Source organism: Pholis gunnellus (genome assembly GCF_910591455.1).
Source record: "Pholis gunnellus genome assembly, chromosome: 1".
Lineage (NCBI taxonomy): Eukaryota > Metazoa > Chordata > Actinopteri > Perciformes > Pholidae > Pholis > Pholis gunnellus.
In genome coordinates this window covers 24,300,268-24,316,354 of record NC_136528.1, presented here as the reverse complement: position 1 = coordinate 24,316,354, position 16,087 = coordinate 24,300,268, and the positions used below count along the sequence as shown (strand labels likewise).

Here is a 16,087-nt window from a genome sequence, read left to right as displayed (position 1 = left end):
AATCTTAAAATGGATCAAAGTTATCTTGACGCTATTAACTTACATCAGAAAACAATGCCGTGACAGCAGTTGTCCAATTTCGCCCGCGGTTTATGTTCAACGTCACAGCGTCACGATGAGCAGTTGTTTAATAATAAGTTGCTGGTATTAATGTAGCTAACTTATTTAGCTAACGTTAGCAAAGTTGTGTTAGCGTTAACGTTGGCGTCATGGGAGCGCGTGGGCTCAGCTGGCTGGAGCTGGTCTGACAGCTCCAAGGAATGTGAGGGCTAAGTTAGCTGCACAGCTCCAGAGTAAAAAAACTCTATACACATTAAAACAAACTACTGGTCCAACTTCGACAGGGGGTACACCAACAGGCGTCGCACCTACCTGGGTAGAGGACCGCTAGCATTCCCTCCGCTAGCACGAATAAGGGTACCGACGGCTGGAGGTCGAAGTAAACATGAAGTTGGTCGCTAAGTAAGCCGGTGAACGCCTGCACCGACGCTGGCTTCAGCTATGTGGCAGAGGAGGAGGGGTGTCGGAGGTGGTGGTTCTGCGGTACAACAGCGTGATTGTTCCCTTCTTCCTGAGCTTCTCTTTCAGTCGTGGAGTGGAGTTGAGAGCCAGGACGGTGCACATATTTCGCAGGTAGTTGTAACCGTTCTTTGTTTATCTTTTGACATTGATGCACATTTAAGTGATCTGTGTTTGGGACATCGGACTAACTCAAAATGTTACCGTCACGTCTGGGGTGTGTGTGTTCTGCTTTCTATGTTATTACTCCAGGCTGCCATGATTTCTTTGCTTGTTTTTATTGTAGTGATGACATTATTTGTTCCTATTTACAGGTTTTTTGTTGAGCATGTTTGTATTTATAGTTGTGCATCTATCAGTACAGAGTAAACTCCATGCTCTTAGTAGCCAACATTGACAACCAGTCAAAACTTAATTGCACATCAGTGATGGAAAGTAAACGTACCCATAAAGTACTGTACTTAATAACAGTTTTTAGTTACTTTTATTTTACTTGAGTGTTGATATTTCATGCCACTTACTCCACTATGTGTCAGAGTGCTACTTTTCAGATTAGTTCGTGAAATATGCTGCATTGTTGTAGATTGATCCACCTAACAGGATGTGAATTGCGCTGTTGATTTCCAGCACCAGTACCCGGGTGGCTGCAGTCCAGTCGTAGGAAGAAGGACATAGGAGGACTTTGGAAAGTAAACATCACTCAGCTTGACTCATGTTCACAAAGGTGCGGTCCTGCTTGAGTACAAGTTGTTATGCATCCAGTCATTTACGTGTACACGATGGGCACAGGAGGACATGCTGTGTGCAGTAAAGCAGTTTCTTAGATTGGCTCAGCTCGACCTTAAATGTAATGTCACTTTAGGGCAGAGTAGCATGCATGGCTGACGTTTTTAAACATGTGACGTGCTCAGTCAAATCGAGTGCACTGAACACAGAACTACAAGGTGCAATTAGCTAGTCAAGCAGCCGGTGGAGCGGGTCACAGGTGAGTACACCCAGCCTTTGTTTAAGCTGCTCACTTGTGATCAAAAGACTAAACCGTCTACTGAGATGAAGGTAAGAAGCATAGGGTAGCCCATATAAAAATAGATTATATGAAATTTAGCGAAAGAATACTGTCACCCATCTGTGCTTTGATGGGATGACTGGCAATTCCTGTATTTCTAAAATGTTGTTATTCTCAACAAATCCCATAAGAAGTCCAAAACAAACAAGTTGTTAGTCCATCCCTCAATACGTTCCCATGTCTCTGCCCTTTCAGTGGCTTTTAGCACCAAGGCCTAGACAATTAAAACCGGACTGCTGTTCTTAGCCAACATTGCTCAAACAGGAGTAAATAGTCAATTTGTTAGAGATTATTTTCAGCTGCAGATTTGGTAAAAACTGGTACATTTTCAGGGCATCAGAACAATGTATGAACACACACAGTGCAGCAGTGTGGCTGTTTATGACTGTTTTCGGACAGCAAGCTCTTTCGTGGTATTCTTCTCCTTATTGTTTTTTTTTTTCTGTCAGAATTTGTAACAACCATGCTCTTTCTTTTTCCATTCCCAGATCTCTTTCTCTTCATCAATCTTCCCGCTCGGGTGAAGACAGAAGTAGTGGTTTGGATGCAGGTTGTGTGTTGGCTGCTGTGCCTTGGCGCGGCGGGGGCACTTGCTGTGCTGCAGAAGGACCAGGTGGCCCAGCACGCCATCAAGCTTTATTGGAGCCAGCGGGCCGCACACGGCCACAGCTGGCTCACCAGCAACTGCAAGCCGCTTGTGGTTCTCCTGCGTCAGAAGAATGTGGTTGTCAGGAAGCTGGCGGCCGCTGCCGACGCTGTCAGACGAGACCCGGCCCTCTCAGAACCAGAGAGACTCTTCCAGGTACCAGATGGACATTACGTTGATGGAGCAAAGGGCCTCTAGTGATTTGCAGTGACTGTTTAGCTTTATTTGACATACAACCCTGGTAAAGCACGTGTCTTTGTCTCTTTGTGTGTTGTCACAATAGCTGAACAATAACGCCTGTTCATATTTCATACTTGCAGATCAAGTTTCATGTACAGAGAGGAGGTGCCCTGGTTATATTAGAGCTGCAACCTATAATTATTTTCATTATTCATTCATCAGTCAGTTGTTTTTTTACATTACTCAATTCATCTTGTGGTTTTCCCAGAACCCCTCTGTCCAACCATTAGCTCAAAATATAAGTTTATTACATTTACAATGACACAAAACAGGAAAAGCAGCAAATTCTCACATTAGAGATGCTGGAGCAAGACAAGAGTTGACATTTTTGCTTGATTACAGACCATACCTCCCATTTTAAGCTATTGTTTCTGGATCTATTTTGTCAATTTTCTCATGTCCAAACTGATGAAGATACGTAAACTTCTCTTGTCGAGTGTTTCTAAATGAAGACCATCTACAGGAGCCTCAGTTAAAGAGGCAGTCAGATATCTTACAGTTGTCTCCCTGTTTGCATTCAGGTTCACACTCTGGAGGTTTTCCAGAAGGAGATGAATGAGAGCGAGAACCTGGTGTTTCAGGCGGTGCACAGCCTGCAGAGGGCGCTGCAGGGAGACTACAGGGATGTGGTCAACATGAAGGAGAGCAGCAGACAGCGGCTGGAGGCCCTCAGGGAGGCAGCCATAAAGGTGAGGGCGTCGAGGTCAGCAGCGTTTCAGTGTTTCTGATGCAAACGTCTATAAATGTGTTTATGTTGAATGTAGAAACACATCTCAACGAAGGCAAAGAATGAATGTCGATGCCACGAGTGCGATAATTCAATGTTGTTTTTTGATTTAGTTATTAATTGATTCAATCATTTGTTTGGTTAAGTGATCAATTGTTTAGTCTTTAAAATGTCACTAATAATGAAAAATGGCCGCCACACGTTTCGGAAGCCCAAAGTGACGTCTTCAAATATGTTTTGTTTTGCAGAAAATCAGCCTCAATCTCAAAGATATTGAATTAATTGAATTTCATTCATTTTTTTTGCTTGATTAAACAACTGTAAGAACTGATCGATTATCAAAGATGTTGATTTGTGATCCATCGAGCAGCTAATCTAACACTAGCTTCAGTTCTAGATCATATCGTTGTTGTCCAAATATATGATTTCAGGCAGATCGTAATTAAAAAATATCAACATTTCATACAATAACAGAGAAATACTATATTGATTTCAACCACATCGCCCGCCCCTTCCCCGTGCTTGCTGCCACATGCATCTCTGTTAATATGTGTGTGAAGCTAGTTGCTAATACACACACCTGACTATTGGGCTTTGCCTCTCACCTGTCAGGAGGAACAGGAGTATGTAGAGCTGGTGGCTGCTGAGAAGCACCAGCAGGAAGCCGTTAAGAGTGCTTTAGCCCAGAATAAGACTCTGTCCATGCTGGATGAGATCCTGGAGGACGTCAGGAAGGCAGCAGACCGGCTGGAGGTGGAGATCGAGGAGCACGCCTTTGACAACAACAAACAGGTCAGTTCAATAGTGTCGATACCAACGAGCTTGTGATTGCAAATAAGCGTTGTTTGACAAAGCATACAAATTGTGCCTCCTTCTACGCTCACCGTTTGTGCAGATGAAAGGAGTAAACGTAGAGGCAGTGTTGAGAGTGGAGGATGATGAGGAGAGCGGAGGGAAGAGGAAGAACAAGTCCAAGCAGAAGGAGGTGGAGGACGACCTGGGACTGAGCATGCTCATCGATTCGCAGAACAACCAGTATGTCCTGACCAAACCTCGAGACTCCACGATGCCACGGGCAGACCATCACTTCATCAAGGTCGGTCTATTCCTCCCGCTCAGATGTCGCCCTTTTTTATTCAGAAGTGGTGGAAGCTCTAATTTGTTTTGAATCCTCCGTAACGCGTAGAATAGCGCTGTGTCTAATAGTTGGTACGTTTGAACCCTGCTTTGTATGTGCAGGACCTGGTGTCGGTGGTGATGCTGTCGCTGCCCTGTGGTTGGATCTGCTCTCTGGTCGGACTTCCTCCCATGTTTGGATATATCATCTGTGGGGTCCTGCTAGGTCCCTCTGGCCTCAACAGCATCAAGGTGTGTGTGAGAGATTTCATTGTCAGATGAGACTTTAAGAACGACATCAGTCTGTGCTAGTTGTTCATGTCAGTGTCTGTCTTGCAGTCGATGGTCCAGGTGGAGACTCTGGGGGAGTTGGGTGTGTTCTTCACTCTCTTTTTGGTGGGACTGGAGTTCTCACCTGAGCGACTTCGAAAGGTAAAGGATTTGAGTTTAGGACTGAAATTGTGCAATAAAGTCCTTTTTCATCATCGTTTGTTTTTGCAAGCAGTGCAAGACTTTAAGACGTCTGCAGCTCACACTAATGCCGTGTTTTTTACAGGCATGCAAATTAAAATCACCTTAAAATTGATTTATATATTATTAGTGACAAAAGGAGGATCTGCAAAATCTGTGAATGCATTGGCACGTCCTTTATTTAACTACATACCTAAAATTCAATTCAGAAGCTACAGTGATTTTTGTAAAAGCCTTCGGTTACAGAAGCGCTTTAAATATCCAGATTGTCAGATTGTAAGGCAGTTTGATATACATGTCATGGGTGCACAGTGATTGTATCTTCCATCTCAGTGACACTTACAAAGCAGATTCCTGATACATGGACTAAATAACCACCAAATAAAATGTTCGATAGTTACACATTTGATGTTACTTTCCCTGAAAATTGGCCAATATCCGTCTAGCTTGTTACCTGAAAATCACGTTCTTATAAAAATGACTTTATTCCCATGAATGTTTTAATTGATGGCCTTTATTTCATAGATTACAAAGTCGCTGCTTTTTGTTAGTTACTTACTTCCATAAAGTGGGCTGATCTACATACTGTGTGTGTGTGTGTGTGTGTGTGTGTGTGTGTGTGTGTGTGTGTGTGTGTGTGTGTGTGTGTGTGTGTGTGTGTGTGTGTGTGTGTGTGTGTGTGTGTGTGTGTAGGTATGGAAGACATCAGTCCAGGGGTCGTGCTACCTGAGTCTGCTGATGATTGCGGCCGGTTTGTTGTGGGGACAAGTCCTGCGTATCCGACCCACCCAGACGGTCTTCATTTCCACTTGCCTCTCACTGTCCAGCACTCCGCTAGTGTCTCGCTTCCTGGCGGGGGCCAGCAGAGGGGACAAAGACGGTATGTATGTATTAATTAGAAATATTGTATTTAGAGAAAATCTTGATGACACAATGCCCAATAATATATATGTGTGTGTGTGTGTGTGTGTGAGACAGGTGATTTGGACTACAGCAGCGTTCTCCTCGGGATGTTAGTGATGCAAGACGTTCAGCTCGGCCTCTTCATCGCGGTCATGCCGACTATGATCCAGGCACAGAGTGGAGACTTGGACGGGTCAGTTTGCTGCCGTTGTTTTTTTTTTTCTCTTCTCAACCAAACAGACACCCGGCTTATTGAACTCTGGTGTTCCCTTTTGTGAATCACAGCCTCCTGTTTGGGAGTCTCCGCGTGCTTTACCTCCTGGCCCAGGTCCTGGTCTCTCTGGCTGCTGTGCTGCTGCTGTGTTTGTTTCTCCGATCATTCCTGATTGGCCCGTATTACAAGAAGCTGCATGCTGAGAGCAAAGGCAACAAAGAGATCCTGGTGCTGGGGATGGCAGCGTTTGTCTTTTTCATGCTGACGGTATGCACTTTGCTTTTAATCGTTGATTACCTCTGGTATTTTCTCTCCCAGAATCATTTAATCTCGCCTGAAGAAGCTGTTAGTGCTAATTTAACCTCTCGCTGACTGATACTGCAGGTGACTGAGTTTTTTTATGTTTCGATGGAGCTGGGCTGTTTCCTGGCCGGAGCTCTGCTGTCCACACAGGGTCACATGGTCACCACGGAGGTCATGGGATGCATCGAGCCGATCAGAGATTTCCTCGCCATCATCTTCTTCGCCTCTATCGGTCAGAGGCAACATGTCACTTTTAGACAGACCCCAGCTTTGTTATCATGTTACATTTAGTTAGTGGTGAGACATCCCCGAATCACCTCGTGTGTTTGTGTGACGCCGCAGGTCTCCACGTGTTCCCGACATTCGTGCTGTATGAACTCACCATCCTGCTGGTGCTGACACTCTCACTCGTCATTATGAAGGTACAACACCTTTTTTCTCTCTTTATGCTCCTCTCCTTCTACAGTTCACTTTTTTCCACGCTCTCAGTCCCTCCTCTCTCCACTTCACTCCTCATTTTTCTCCCAGTTCGTGATGGCCGTACTGGTGCTGTCGGCCATCTTGCCTCCAGGCTCTCGACACATACGTTGGATTGTCTCAGCCGGTCTGGCTCAGGTCAGCGAATTCTCCTTCGTCTTGGGCAGCCGTGCGCGTCGGGGTGGCATCATCTCGAGAGAGGTGTGTGTGTGTGTGTGTGTGTGTGTGTGTGTGTGTGTGTGTGTGTGTGTGTGTGTGTGTGTGTGTGTGTGTGTGTGTGTGTGTGTGTGTGTGTGTGTGTGTGTGTGTGTGTGTGTGTACATTTTCAAATACTTTTTGTTGTCTGGAAAAAGCATAAATATGCAGCTTAAAAATTATGTAAGAGCAGCAAATCTTTGAGAGGCTCGAACCGGAAAATACATTATTTTTGCGTGATTTAACAACTGTGTTATTTGAAGGCTGGTCCTGATCAAAAATACTTAATTTAGTCTTTTAGTGTGAAATAGTAAAAAGCTATAAGTGGATTTAGTGGATGCATCAGTCTCTATATTTTACGTCTCTCTCTGCTCAGGTGTACCTGCTGGTTCTCAGTGTCACCACCCTCAGTCTGCTGCTGGCACCGGTGCTGTGGAGAGTAACCACACACAGGTGGGTTTCCCGGGCCGAACGCAAAACAGTCACATCACCGGACCGGCTTCAGGGACAAAAGGTTCTTCTGTGACTCCGACAACGCCGACAGCAAGAAGCAAGAGTCGAGTCTTAATTGTCCATTTAGAAAGATTCACTGCTGTTTCTCCACATCAAGAGCATAACAACTTGACAATCCAAGTACTGATGCTCTATACTGTTGAAGGTCTTATTTTACAACACATTCCAAAATATTTTCAGATAATGTCTAATAAAGTGCAACATAGCGAAAACCTCTTTCAGTAAAGGCTCGACGTTATCTGTGAGTTTAAGGATTGATAGGAAGCAGACCTGCTGCACAGTTCACTGGAGAAGCACAAGTACGTGACATCCTTCATATTAATGCACTTTCTCCTGCATTATGAAGAAAAACAGATTCTCTCTCTCTCTCTACTGTATGAATGATTTCTTTTTTTGTTTCTGCACTTTCAACCCCACGTTTCTTTATTTTTTATTCCTTGTAACAATCACAGCAACCAAATCTGAAGGTTTAACTTCACATTTAACATGTTTGTTGGTTTTTAATAGGGGAAACCTTTTGTATATTTTGTATTGCCTTCATTTCTCCTATATTTGACCATCTCACATTACTATTTCGGTCTTAAACCAAATTTCGGTTATTGCAAATGTCAGTTTCAAATCCCTACTGAAGTGTAAACTTTCTATCTGCTGTATTTAATAGATGGTACTTGTAATTTATTTAAGACATTTTACTACTGTGAATTAAGCTGTGAGGACTTTTGTTACTTAAAATACTCCTTTTTACAAAGACTATCTGTCTTAATTTATTAATTTTTGGGGCTCTCCATTCTCATCAAATCAAATAATATAAACTGGTATAATACACATTAGTAAAAAGTAAATAATGGAGATAATAAAATATTAGAGAGCAGCTAACAAGAAGAGAAAATGCTCATCACAATGTATTTACTGATGTTACATTATAGACTGAGTAACCAGAGAGCCAGCACGCAATCATTTGCAGCTGGATATTTTGCACAGTAAGGACGTATTGAGAGTGAACTATTTCTGGCGTGGGCATTCATGTTCAACACTTTCTAAAAAGGCAACCTCCTGGGGAGACATTCAGCTCTGGCTGTGATTAAAGTAGAAATGATTGTATTATAATAGTATATTATTATTATAAGTGTCCTCTAAATGCTTTTAGTCACGTTGCTCTATTCTTTGCAACACTTTTGCATACAGAAAAGGATATAATTATTTGACCCCTTGACGATTTTGTAAGTGCCCACACTAACAAAGAAAACTAATCAGACTCCGAACCTTAATCACATAGAAAATAAGTGGAACGAGCTAAAAGCTTGAGTTGCTAAGAGACAGCCTCGAAACTTTGAGGTTTTGCAAAGAGGAGTGGCTGAAAATCCTTCCTGAGATGTGCGCAAACCTGGTGACCAACTACAAGAAACGTCTGACCTCCGTGCTTGCCAACAATAGTTTCTCCACCAAGTACTGAGTCTTGTTTTGTTAGAGGATCAAATACTTATTTCACACAATCAAATGCAAATCAATTTAAAACTTTTATATGATGTGATTATCTGGATTTATTTTGATATTCTGTCTCTCTGTTAAAATAAACATACCATTACAATTATAGACCGTTCATTTCTCTGTCAGTGGGCAAACTTACAAAATCAGCAAGAGATCAAATAGAGATTAGAAATGAATTCCTCCAACTAGTGGAGAACTTTGGTTGAATACTTGAATCAAATATAAAATGTTTACTTTATTCTTATAGTAATAAATATATGGATTGGAGTGACATGCGTCTGAGTTTTGATGTGTACAGAATAGAATTGTGAGAATTAGTTTTCTGTAACTACCAATTGCTATGAATGGCTGTGATTCAACTCCATTATGTACACTGATCACTGGTGTACCTCCACATTTCTCTTCAGCTTGACTATTGTCCACTAGGTTTTTATAAGTTCTCATGAACTAAATGCACACAAACTCTATTCTGAATCCATAGCATTTTCTAAAATCTAAAAAGTCTAAAATCTTCCAAAACAGGAAATGCCGGTTAAGGTTCTGTTATAACAGCTTCTGCTAACTCACATGGGGAACAGAGTGGGTTTGCGGTGTAGAAATTTGGGAACAGCATGCCTTGGGCAGCCATGGCATCCAGGTTGGGGGTCCCAAACACCCCCAAGTCCCCCCACCCCATCTGAAGAGCAGAGGGAAAGAACAAAGATTATATACATTCACACCAACAAAGATAAAACACACATAAACATTGTGCAAGTTGCAATGTTCAATGACATGTGCAGTGGCAGAGGGTACTCTTCATAACTGTGGTGTATTTTCCGCCTACACATTAAACAGCATAAGTGTTTGAACTCATGTCCTTTGCATGGAGCAGATATAGGGAATGTAGGAGCCAGGTCCTTAATTTATGCGCCCGGTGACATGTCCAGATGTTCCTTATTATCGGAGCAGGGTGCGTGGCGGACCAGGGGCCCATGTCCGAGACATGTTTATTAGGGGTCCTGGAGCGGCCAACATGCTACGCTCCTTGTGAGTTATCTTCTCTAACCTCTGGGGATGGGCATCAGCTGGATATAAGGAGACTGAGGATTCTCCGCACTTTAGAGTCATTTTGAATTGGCTGAGACTCTCCGGTCGCGCTAGCCGGCTGTATGACATGTGTTGCTTGTTTGTAATAAACTTCATTATAATATCAAGAACAGTGTCCGCGGAGCTTCCTTCGATCATCACTTCAACATCACTGCCGCATGAAATATACCACAAACTTGGCGTCACGAGCAGCTCGGATGTGACCTGCGATTCCTCCATCAACTTCATATACGGTGAGCTCCCTCGATCTGATCAGTCATTGGGGCTGTTGTATGTTGATTGCTTGGTCATACCGTAAAATAGGAACCTCTTTGTGAACATGTGCTGTTGATTTGATTTTGGAAAAAAAAAAAACTAGGAATTTGTGGATAAGACGGTGAAATTGATTTTGGAAAAAAAAAAAAAAAACTAGGAATTAAGTGGATAAGACGGTGAAATTGATTTTGAAAAAATTAGGAGTTAAACAGCGTCTTGGTGCAGTCTATCATCTGCAAAGTCAAGGGATGTGCGAAAGAATGAATGGTGTTCTGAAAAATCTTACACTATTATAATCCTATTATTAACCTCTGTTATAGCTTGGGTAGTTTGTAGTGTTGATTTTGTCTTACTCTTTCGAGACTTTGTTTAGTCTCGAAGGGGGGGGGTATAGAAACAAATGAACAATATGATAAAGGGACAATATGATTTATAATTTCACAATTTCACATTTTAATTTCACATTTTACTTATAGAAGTGTTCTTATTCTGTAGTGATGTTTTGATCTGTATCTGTTCTGTATGCAAAGGATACTGGTTTTCTTTTCTTTCATTCTAGTACATATGAGGGGAAGGCCACTGTAAGGGTGGTGGATTGTCAGGGACTCCGATGGGCTGAATGGATTCAGACACTTCAAACATGAACATACGAACGGTCTGAAGGACTCTGAACGTGGACTGGCGATACAACATCCAGATTCAAGACGTCATCGATACTACAACTGAGAGTCAAGGCTGCTGAGAAACTGCAGTGTTATACATTCTTATGTCTTATCTTATATGTTACATTAGTCAAATAAAAAATGAATTTTCTTCTTTATGTATTAAATACTTGGGAAATGATTTTTTCTAAATGTAATGGGACCTCGGATGTTTTCTTTGTTTTCTTCGATGTGTAGGGACAGGGGGATAGGCAGGAAAAGGTCCATCGAAAGGTGCGATGGGTCGACCAGCCTGACTTTGGACATTGTTTTGATTTGCTGAGAGTTCCATATGTATTTGTTTAAGTCATTTCCTTACACAATTCGTTTAAATTCGTCATTTCAGTGATATGGAGTACTATGTATGGTTGCCTTGGCAGAGGGACCGTGAGGGAATTTTCCTGTCTACATTGTTCAAGAAAAATTAGCTGCCTGACAGGTTTTTCACTCTCACTTTTATACTCCTTACAGTTGCTTTAATGTAAAAATATGCTGTATGACGGGTTGTTTGTTTTGTCATGATTATGCACCTGTATGTTCTCTTCTTTGATTTTTTCGAGACTTTGTGTAAGTCTCGAAAGGGGGGATTATGTGGTGTATTTTCCGCCTACACATTAAACAGCATAAGTGTTTGAACTCATGTCCTTTGCATGGAGCAGATATAGGGAATGTAGGAGCCAGGTCCTTAATTTATGCGCCCGGTGACATGTCCAGATGTTCCTTATTATCGGAGCAGGGTGCGTGGCGGACCAGGGGCCCATGTCCGAGACATGTTTATTAGGGGTCCTGGAGCGGCCAACATGCTACGCTCCTTGTGAGTTATCTTCTCTAACCTCTGGGGATGGGCATCAGCTGGATATAAGGAGACTGAGGATTCTCCGCACTTTAGAGTCATTTTGAATTGGCTGAGACTCTCCGGTGTGCGAGTTTAACTGGTTTTGGATTAACTGGTTTATGGTCGAGTGCGTAAAGCAGATGTGTGGTAGGAGTGGCCTCTCAGGACCCACGTAGAATAAACAGGAAATAAACATTTCTGTCGTTTCTCCTCTCTTTCACGTAGTTTCTACGGTTTCTTTTGAAAGAATATAAACGGAACACTTTGTTGGAATATGTACTACTCGTTAACGAGGCTGTGGTTGAGATTCCGAGGACGCATGACGAGGACCAGAGTGAATGACAGAGTTAGTGGTAGGTGTCGATGCCTGTTCAAAATACTCACGTCAATAAATCCTTTAAGAAACGCTCTGTTGTCCGTCTTATATTTGTATCATATATCGTTACTAATCTGATGTCAAGTCGATGTGAGACCTGTCTGTGCATTCATGCAGCCTGTGAGTTAAACATACTGAGCTCAAACACCGCGTACAGATGACTGTCAGCTGTGGGGAACTGTGATCCACCCAGATTAAGTTGTGATTCAACTTCTGTAGGCTATCTCACAACGCGTATGTTTTATGTTAAAGACTACGGACATTCATGTTATGTTAACGATACTCTACACTGTGCAGCATACATTAATCTAGATTAGACATGACTGGTAACTGTCGTTTTGTTACTAGAGGGACCGAACGTGAATAACTACACGCAGGGGTTAGTGTGTCTGTTGAAACATTACGATGGAGGCTTGTTGCAGCATTAATTTAGGATTTCGACAGCATTACCACGACCAATTATCCATCTTCATTACGAAAATAAGATGTGTTGTACGAAAATAAGATTTGTTGTCTGGTGACATAAAATTCATAGAAATATGGACTCTACAGGAGTCGATCCTTTGACTCTGACTGACCCTTAATGAGAAATTGACATCTGACCTACCACTGAGCCACGGAGCGAAGATAACACGTCACAGCACTCATCGTGCAACATTAGTAAATGCTTCACAATAATAAAATCGTAATTTGAGCAGATTACGTATATAGTAACCTTGATAAATATTAATATATCTACAATATAGTCTAGTGGCTAGCTGTCTTTTCGCCTTGCATCATTTAGACGAGACCCACCGAAATCAAATACGTAATTGCATAGGTAAGATGTCCCTATGGTGAGCTACGTGCACTAACGTTAATGTGACAGAAGGATACACAGTTCATGATGAGTGGCGACACTTAATGTGAATGTTACATGATGAGTGCTGTGACGTGTTATCTTCGCTCCGTGGCTCAGTGGTAGGTCAGATGTCAATTTCTCATTAAGGGTCAGTCAGAGTCAAAGAATCGACTCCTGTAGAGTCCATATTTCTATGAATTTTATGTCACCAGACAACAAATCTTATTTTCGTACAACACATCTTATTTTCGTAATGAAGATGGATAATTGGTCGTGGTAATGCTGTCGAAATCCTAAATTAATGCTGCAACAAGCCTCCATCGTAATGTTTCAACAGACACACTAACCCCTGCGTGTAGTTATTCACGTTCGGTCCCTCTAGTAACAAAACGACAGTTACCAGTCATGTCTAATCTAGATTAATGTATGCTGCACAGTGTAGAGTATCGTTAACATAACATGAATGTCCGTAGTCTTTAACATAAAACATACGCGTTGTGAGATAGCCTACAGAAGTTGAATCACAACTTAATCTGGGTGGATCACAGTTCCCCACAGCTGACAGTCATCTGTACGCGGTGTTTGAGCTCAGTATGTTTAACTCACAGGCTGCATGAATGCACAGACAGGTCTCACATCGACTTGACATCAGATTAGTAACGATATATGATACAAATATAAGACGGACAACAGAGCGTTTCTTAAAGGATTTATTGACGTGAGTATTTTGAACAGGCATCGACACCTACCACTAACTCTGTCATTCACTCTGGTCCTCGTCATGCGTCCTCGGAATCTCAACCACAGCCTCGTTAACGAGTAGTACATATTCCAACAAAGTGTTCCGTTTATATTCTTTCAAAAGAAACCGTAGAAACTACGTGAAAGAGAGGAGAAACGACAGAAATGTTTATTTCCTGTTTATTCTACGTGGGTCCTGAGAGGCCACTCCTACCACACATCTGCTTTACGCACTCGACCATAAACCAGTTAATCCAAAACCAGTTAAACTCGCACACCGGTCGCGCTAGCCGGCTGTATGACATGTGTTGCTTGTTTGTAATAAACTTCATTATAATATCAAGAACAGTGTCCGCGGAGCTTCCTTCGATCATCACTTCAACATCACTGCCGCATGAAATATACCACATAACCAACAGACAAAGACAAAGACTGGGAGAAGGAAAGAGACGGAGAAACATGTTCTGAGCTGTCAAACTGATTCACTGCTCAAACTAAACTGTGCTGCTGATGTGATGAACTAAAGTCAAACAAAACAGGACATAACTTACGTCATCCATGAGCATGATGATAATGTTTGGAGATGAAACATTTGATGTCTTTTCTGTGACGGAGCAACATATTAATGCATAGAAGAAAGTCAGAGTTACAGTAGACATCAGTCGCATTTCTGTGCTGCAGCTTGCTAAAGTCATGATCAACTTCGAGGAAGTAGTTTGTTTGCCTTCATGCGGGTCATCAGCGCAACGCTTACGCATACACAGCAGAACAATTGTGTTTTTGATTGGAATTAACTTAGGTTTTTAGCGTAATGGATTTTATTTATTTGAATGATGAATGTGTGTGGTAGCGTAACGAATAATGCGTTCAACTGTGAGTAACTGCAAACGTGTTCCTTGATAGCTGGTGGATTCAGGGACTTCTGATAAATGTTGTTCGTGCGAGAGATCATTCTAAATAGAAAACCTGACCATATATGTTCACGAAATACTTTTGGTCAATAAAAGTACAACATACTGACAAATAATACGTTTTATGAGTAATACATGGCTTAAAAAACAGTCGTGATTCGTCTCTGTTGCCACTTGAATGCAGCGTTGTCACGTGACAGCGCCTGACAGCTCAGAGGAGGAACACCAACATGGCGGTGTGCATAGCAGTGATCGCAAAAGAGGAAATGATTGCTGTCGTTAAATGCCCCAGGTTTATCGGTGGCCTGTTTTTAATGTTGACACATGTTTTCCCTCTTCTTATGATTCTCTCTAAGCAAATGTCAGCGTTCTCTGTATGCCTGAAGGTCCATTAGGTTGAAACACTTCAACAGCTAACGTTAGAGAGCTAACAACATTAGCATTCTTGGCTGCGGTTACAATTTGCTGCAAGTGGTGAAAATGTGATGCTTTTAAAGGGTTCGTCGTTGTGTGTCTTTTCCCAGAACTACCCGCTGCACATCCGCAGTGTGCCCACTCAAAATGAGCTGAAGTTTCACTACACCGTGCACACCTCTCTGGATGTGGTGGAGGAGAAGATTTCAGCAGCAGGCAAATCTTTGGGAGACCAGAGAGAGCACAGGCTCCATCACCTGTCGTCATCAACACAACCTCTGAAACAAAGATTACAGAAAGACATAGAGCTCACCATTTGCCAACTATCTTGCTGACATAGCCCTTTTTCTTCAGCATCTGGGGAATCAAAATTTCATCCTCAGAGATTCCTCCCACTATCTCCTGTAGTGTGTATGCTACAAGAAATGTCAAAGATATTTAGTGTACAAGACTTTCCACGACTTTATTGCACATTATAGTCTGAGTAATCAAAAGCCAGAAAGCAATCATTTGCTGGATAATTTTCACAGTAAGGAGTATTGCGAGTGTGCTATTTCTAGCTAGTTTCTTAGCTAGTTTCTAAAATGCCAGCTCTGGCTTTGATTGTGATTGTGATGAATAGTATATTATTATTGTTATAACTGTCTTCCAAATGCTTTTAGTCACGTGTGCTCTATTCGTGCAACACTTACATACAAAGAATATAATCATTTGAGCTGATTTTGTAAGTGACCACTTAGCACTGCGGTCAAGTGGTCCGTCACTTAGCCTAGCCAGACTCCGAACCTTAATCACATAGAAAATCAGTGGACTCGCAGTCGGCAAATCTTTGGGAGACCAGAGAGAGGCCAAATCCCAATGTCCCCCCTAAACCCTCAAACCCTGAACCCTCAAGGACTTACTGACGTCACCTGGTGAGTGGTTGAGTGTGAGAGACTGTGAGGGCTTGAGATGGTGTGAATATGAATGGGAGAGTACTTTGCTGCAACATGTCACGTTACCATGAAAACGACAAAAGATAAGATGTACAATTGTGTGTATTTATTTTA

The 16,087-nt window shown here is 42.2% G+C and overlaps 1 protein-coding gene across 4 annotated transcripts; it reads left to right on the top strand.

Annotated features, from left to right (window-relative positions):
* Window positions 1-69: 69 nt before the first annotated feature.
* tmco3 (transmembrane and coiled-coil domains 3) lies at window positions 70-9,145 on the top strand. Of its 4 annotated transcripts, none has more exons than XM_079158522.1 (15): window positions 70-633; window positions 1,147-1,243; window positions 2,074-2,387; window positions 2,993-3,160; window positions 3,811-3,990; window positions 4,094-4,294; window positions 4,438-4,566; window positions 4,654-4,746; window positions 5,479-5,665; window positions 5,764-5,881; window positions 5,974-6,169; window positions 6,317-6,437; window positions 6,548-6,627; window positions 6,734-6,883; window positions 7,254-9,145. In XM_079158522.1, the coding sequence occupies exons 3-15, from the start codon at window positions 2,130-2,132 to the stop codon at window positions 7,401-7,403; spliced, it is 2,031 nt and encodes a 676-aa protein (XP_079014648.1). In that variant the 5' UTR covers window positions 70-633; window positions 1,147-1,243; window positions 2,074-2,129; the 3' UTR covers window positions 7,404-9,145. The 4 variants fall into 4 exon arrangements, with proteins under 4 accessions (XP_079014648.1, XP_079014649.1, XP_079014646.1 ...); XM_079158523.1 differs by having other exon boundaries at window positions 6,287-6,437; window positions 6,734-6,820; XM_079158520.1 differs by having other exon boundaries at window positions 6,287-6,437.
* The last annotated feature ends 6,942 nt before the right edge of the window (window positions 9,146-16,087 follow it).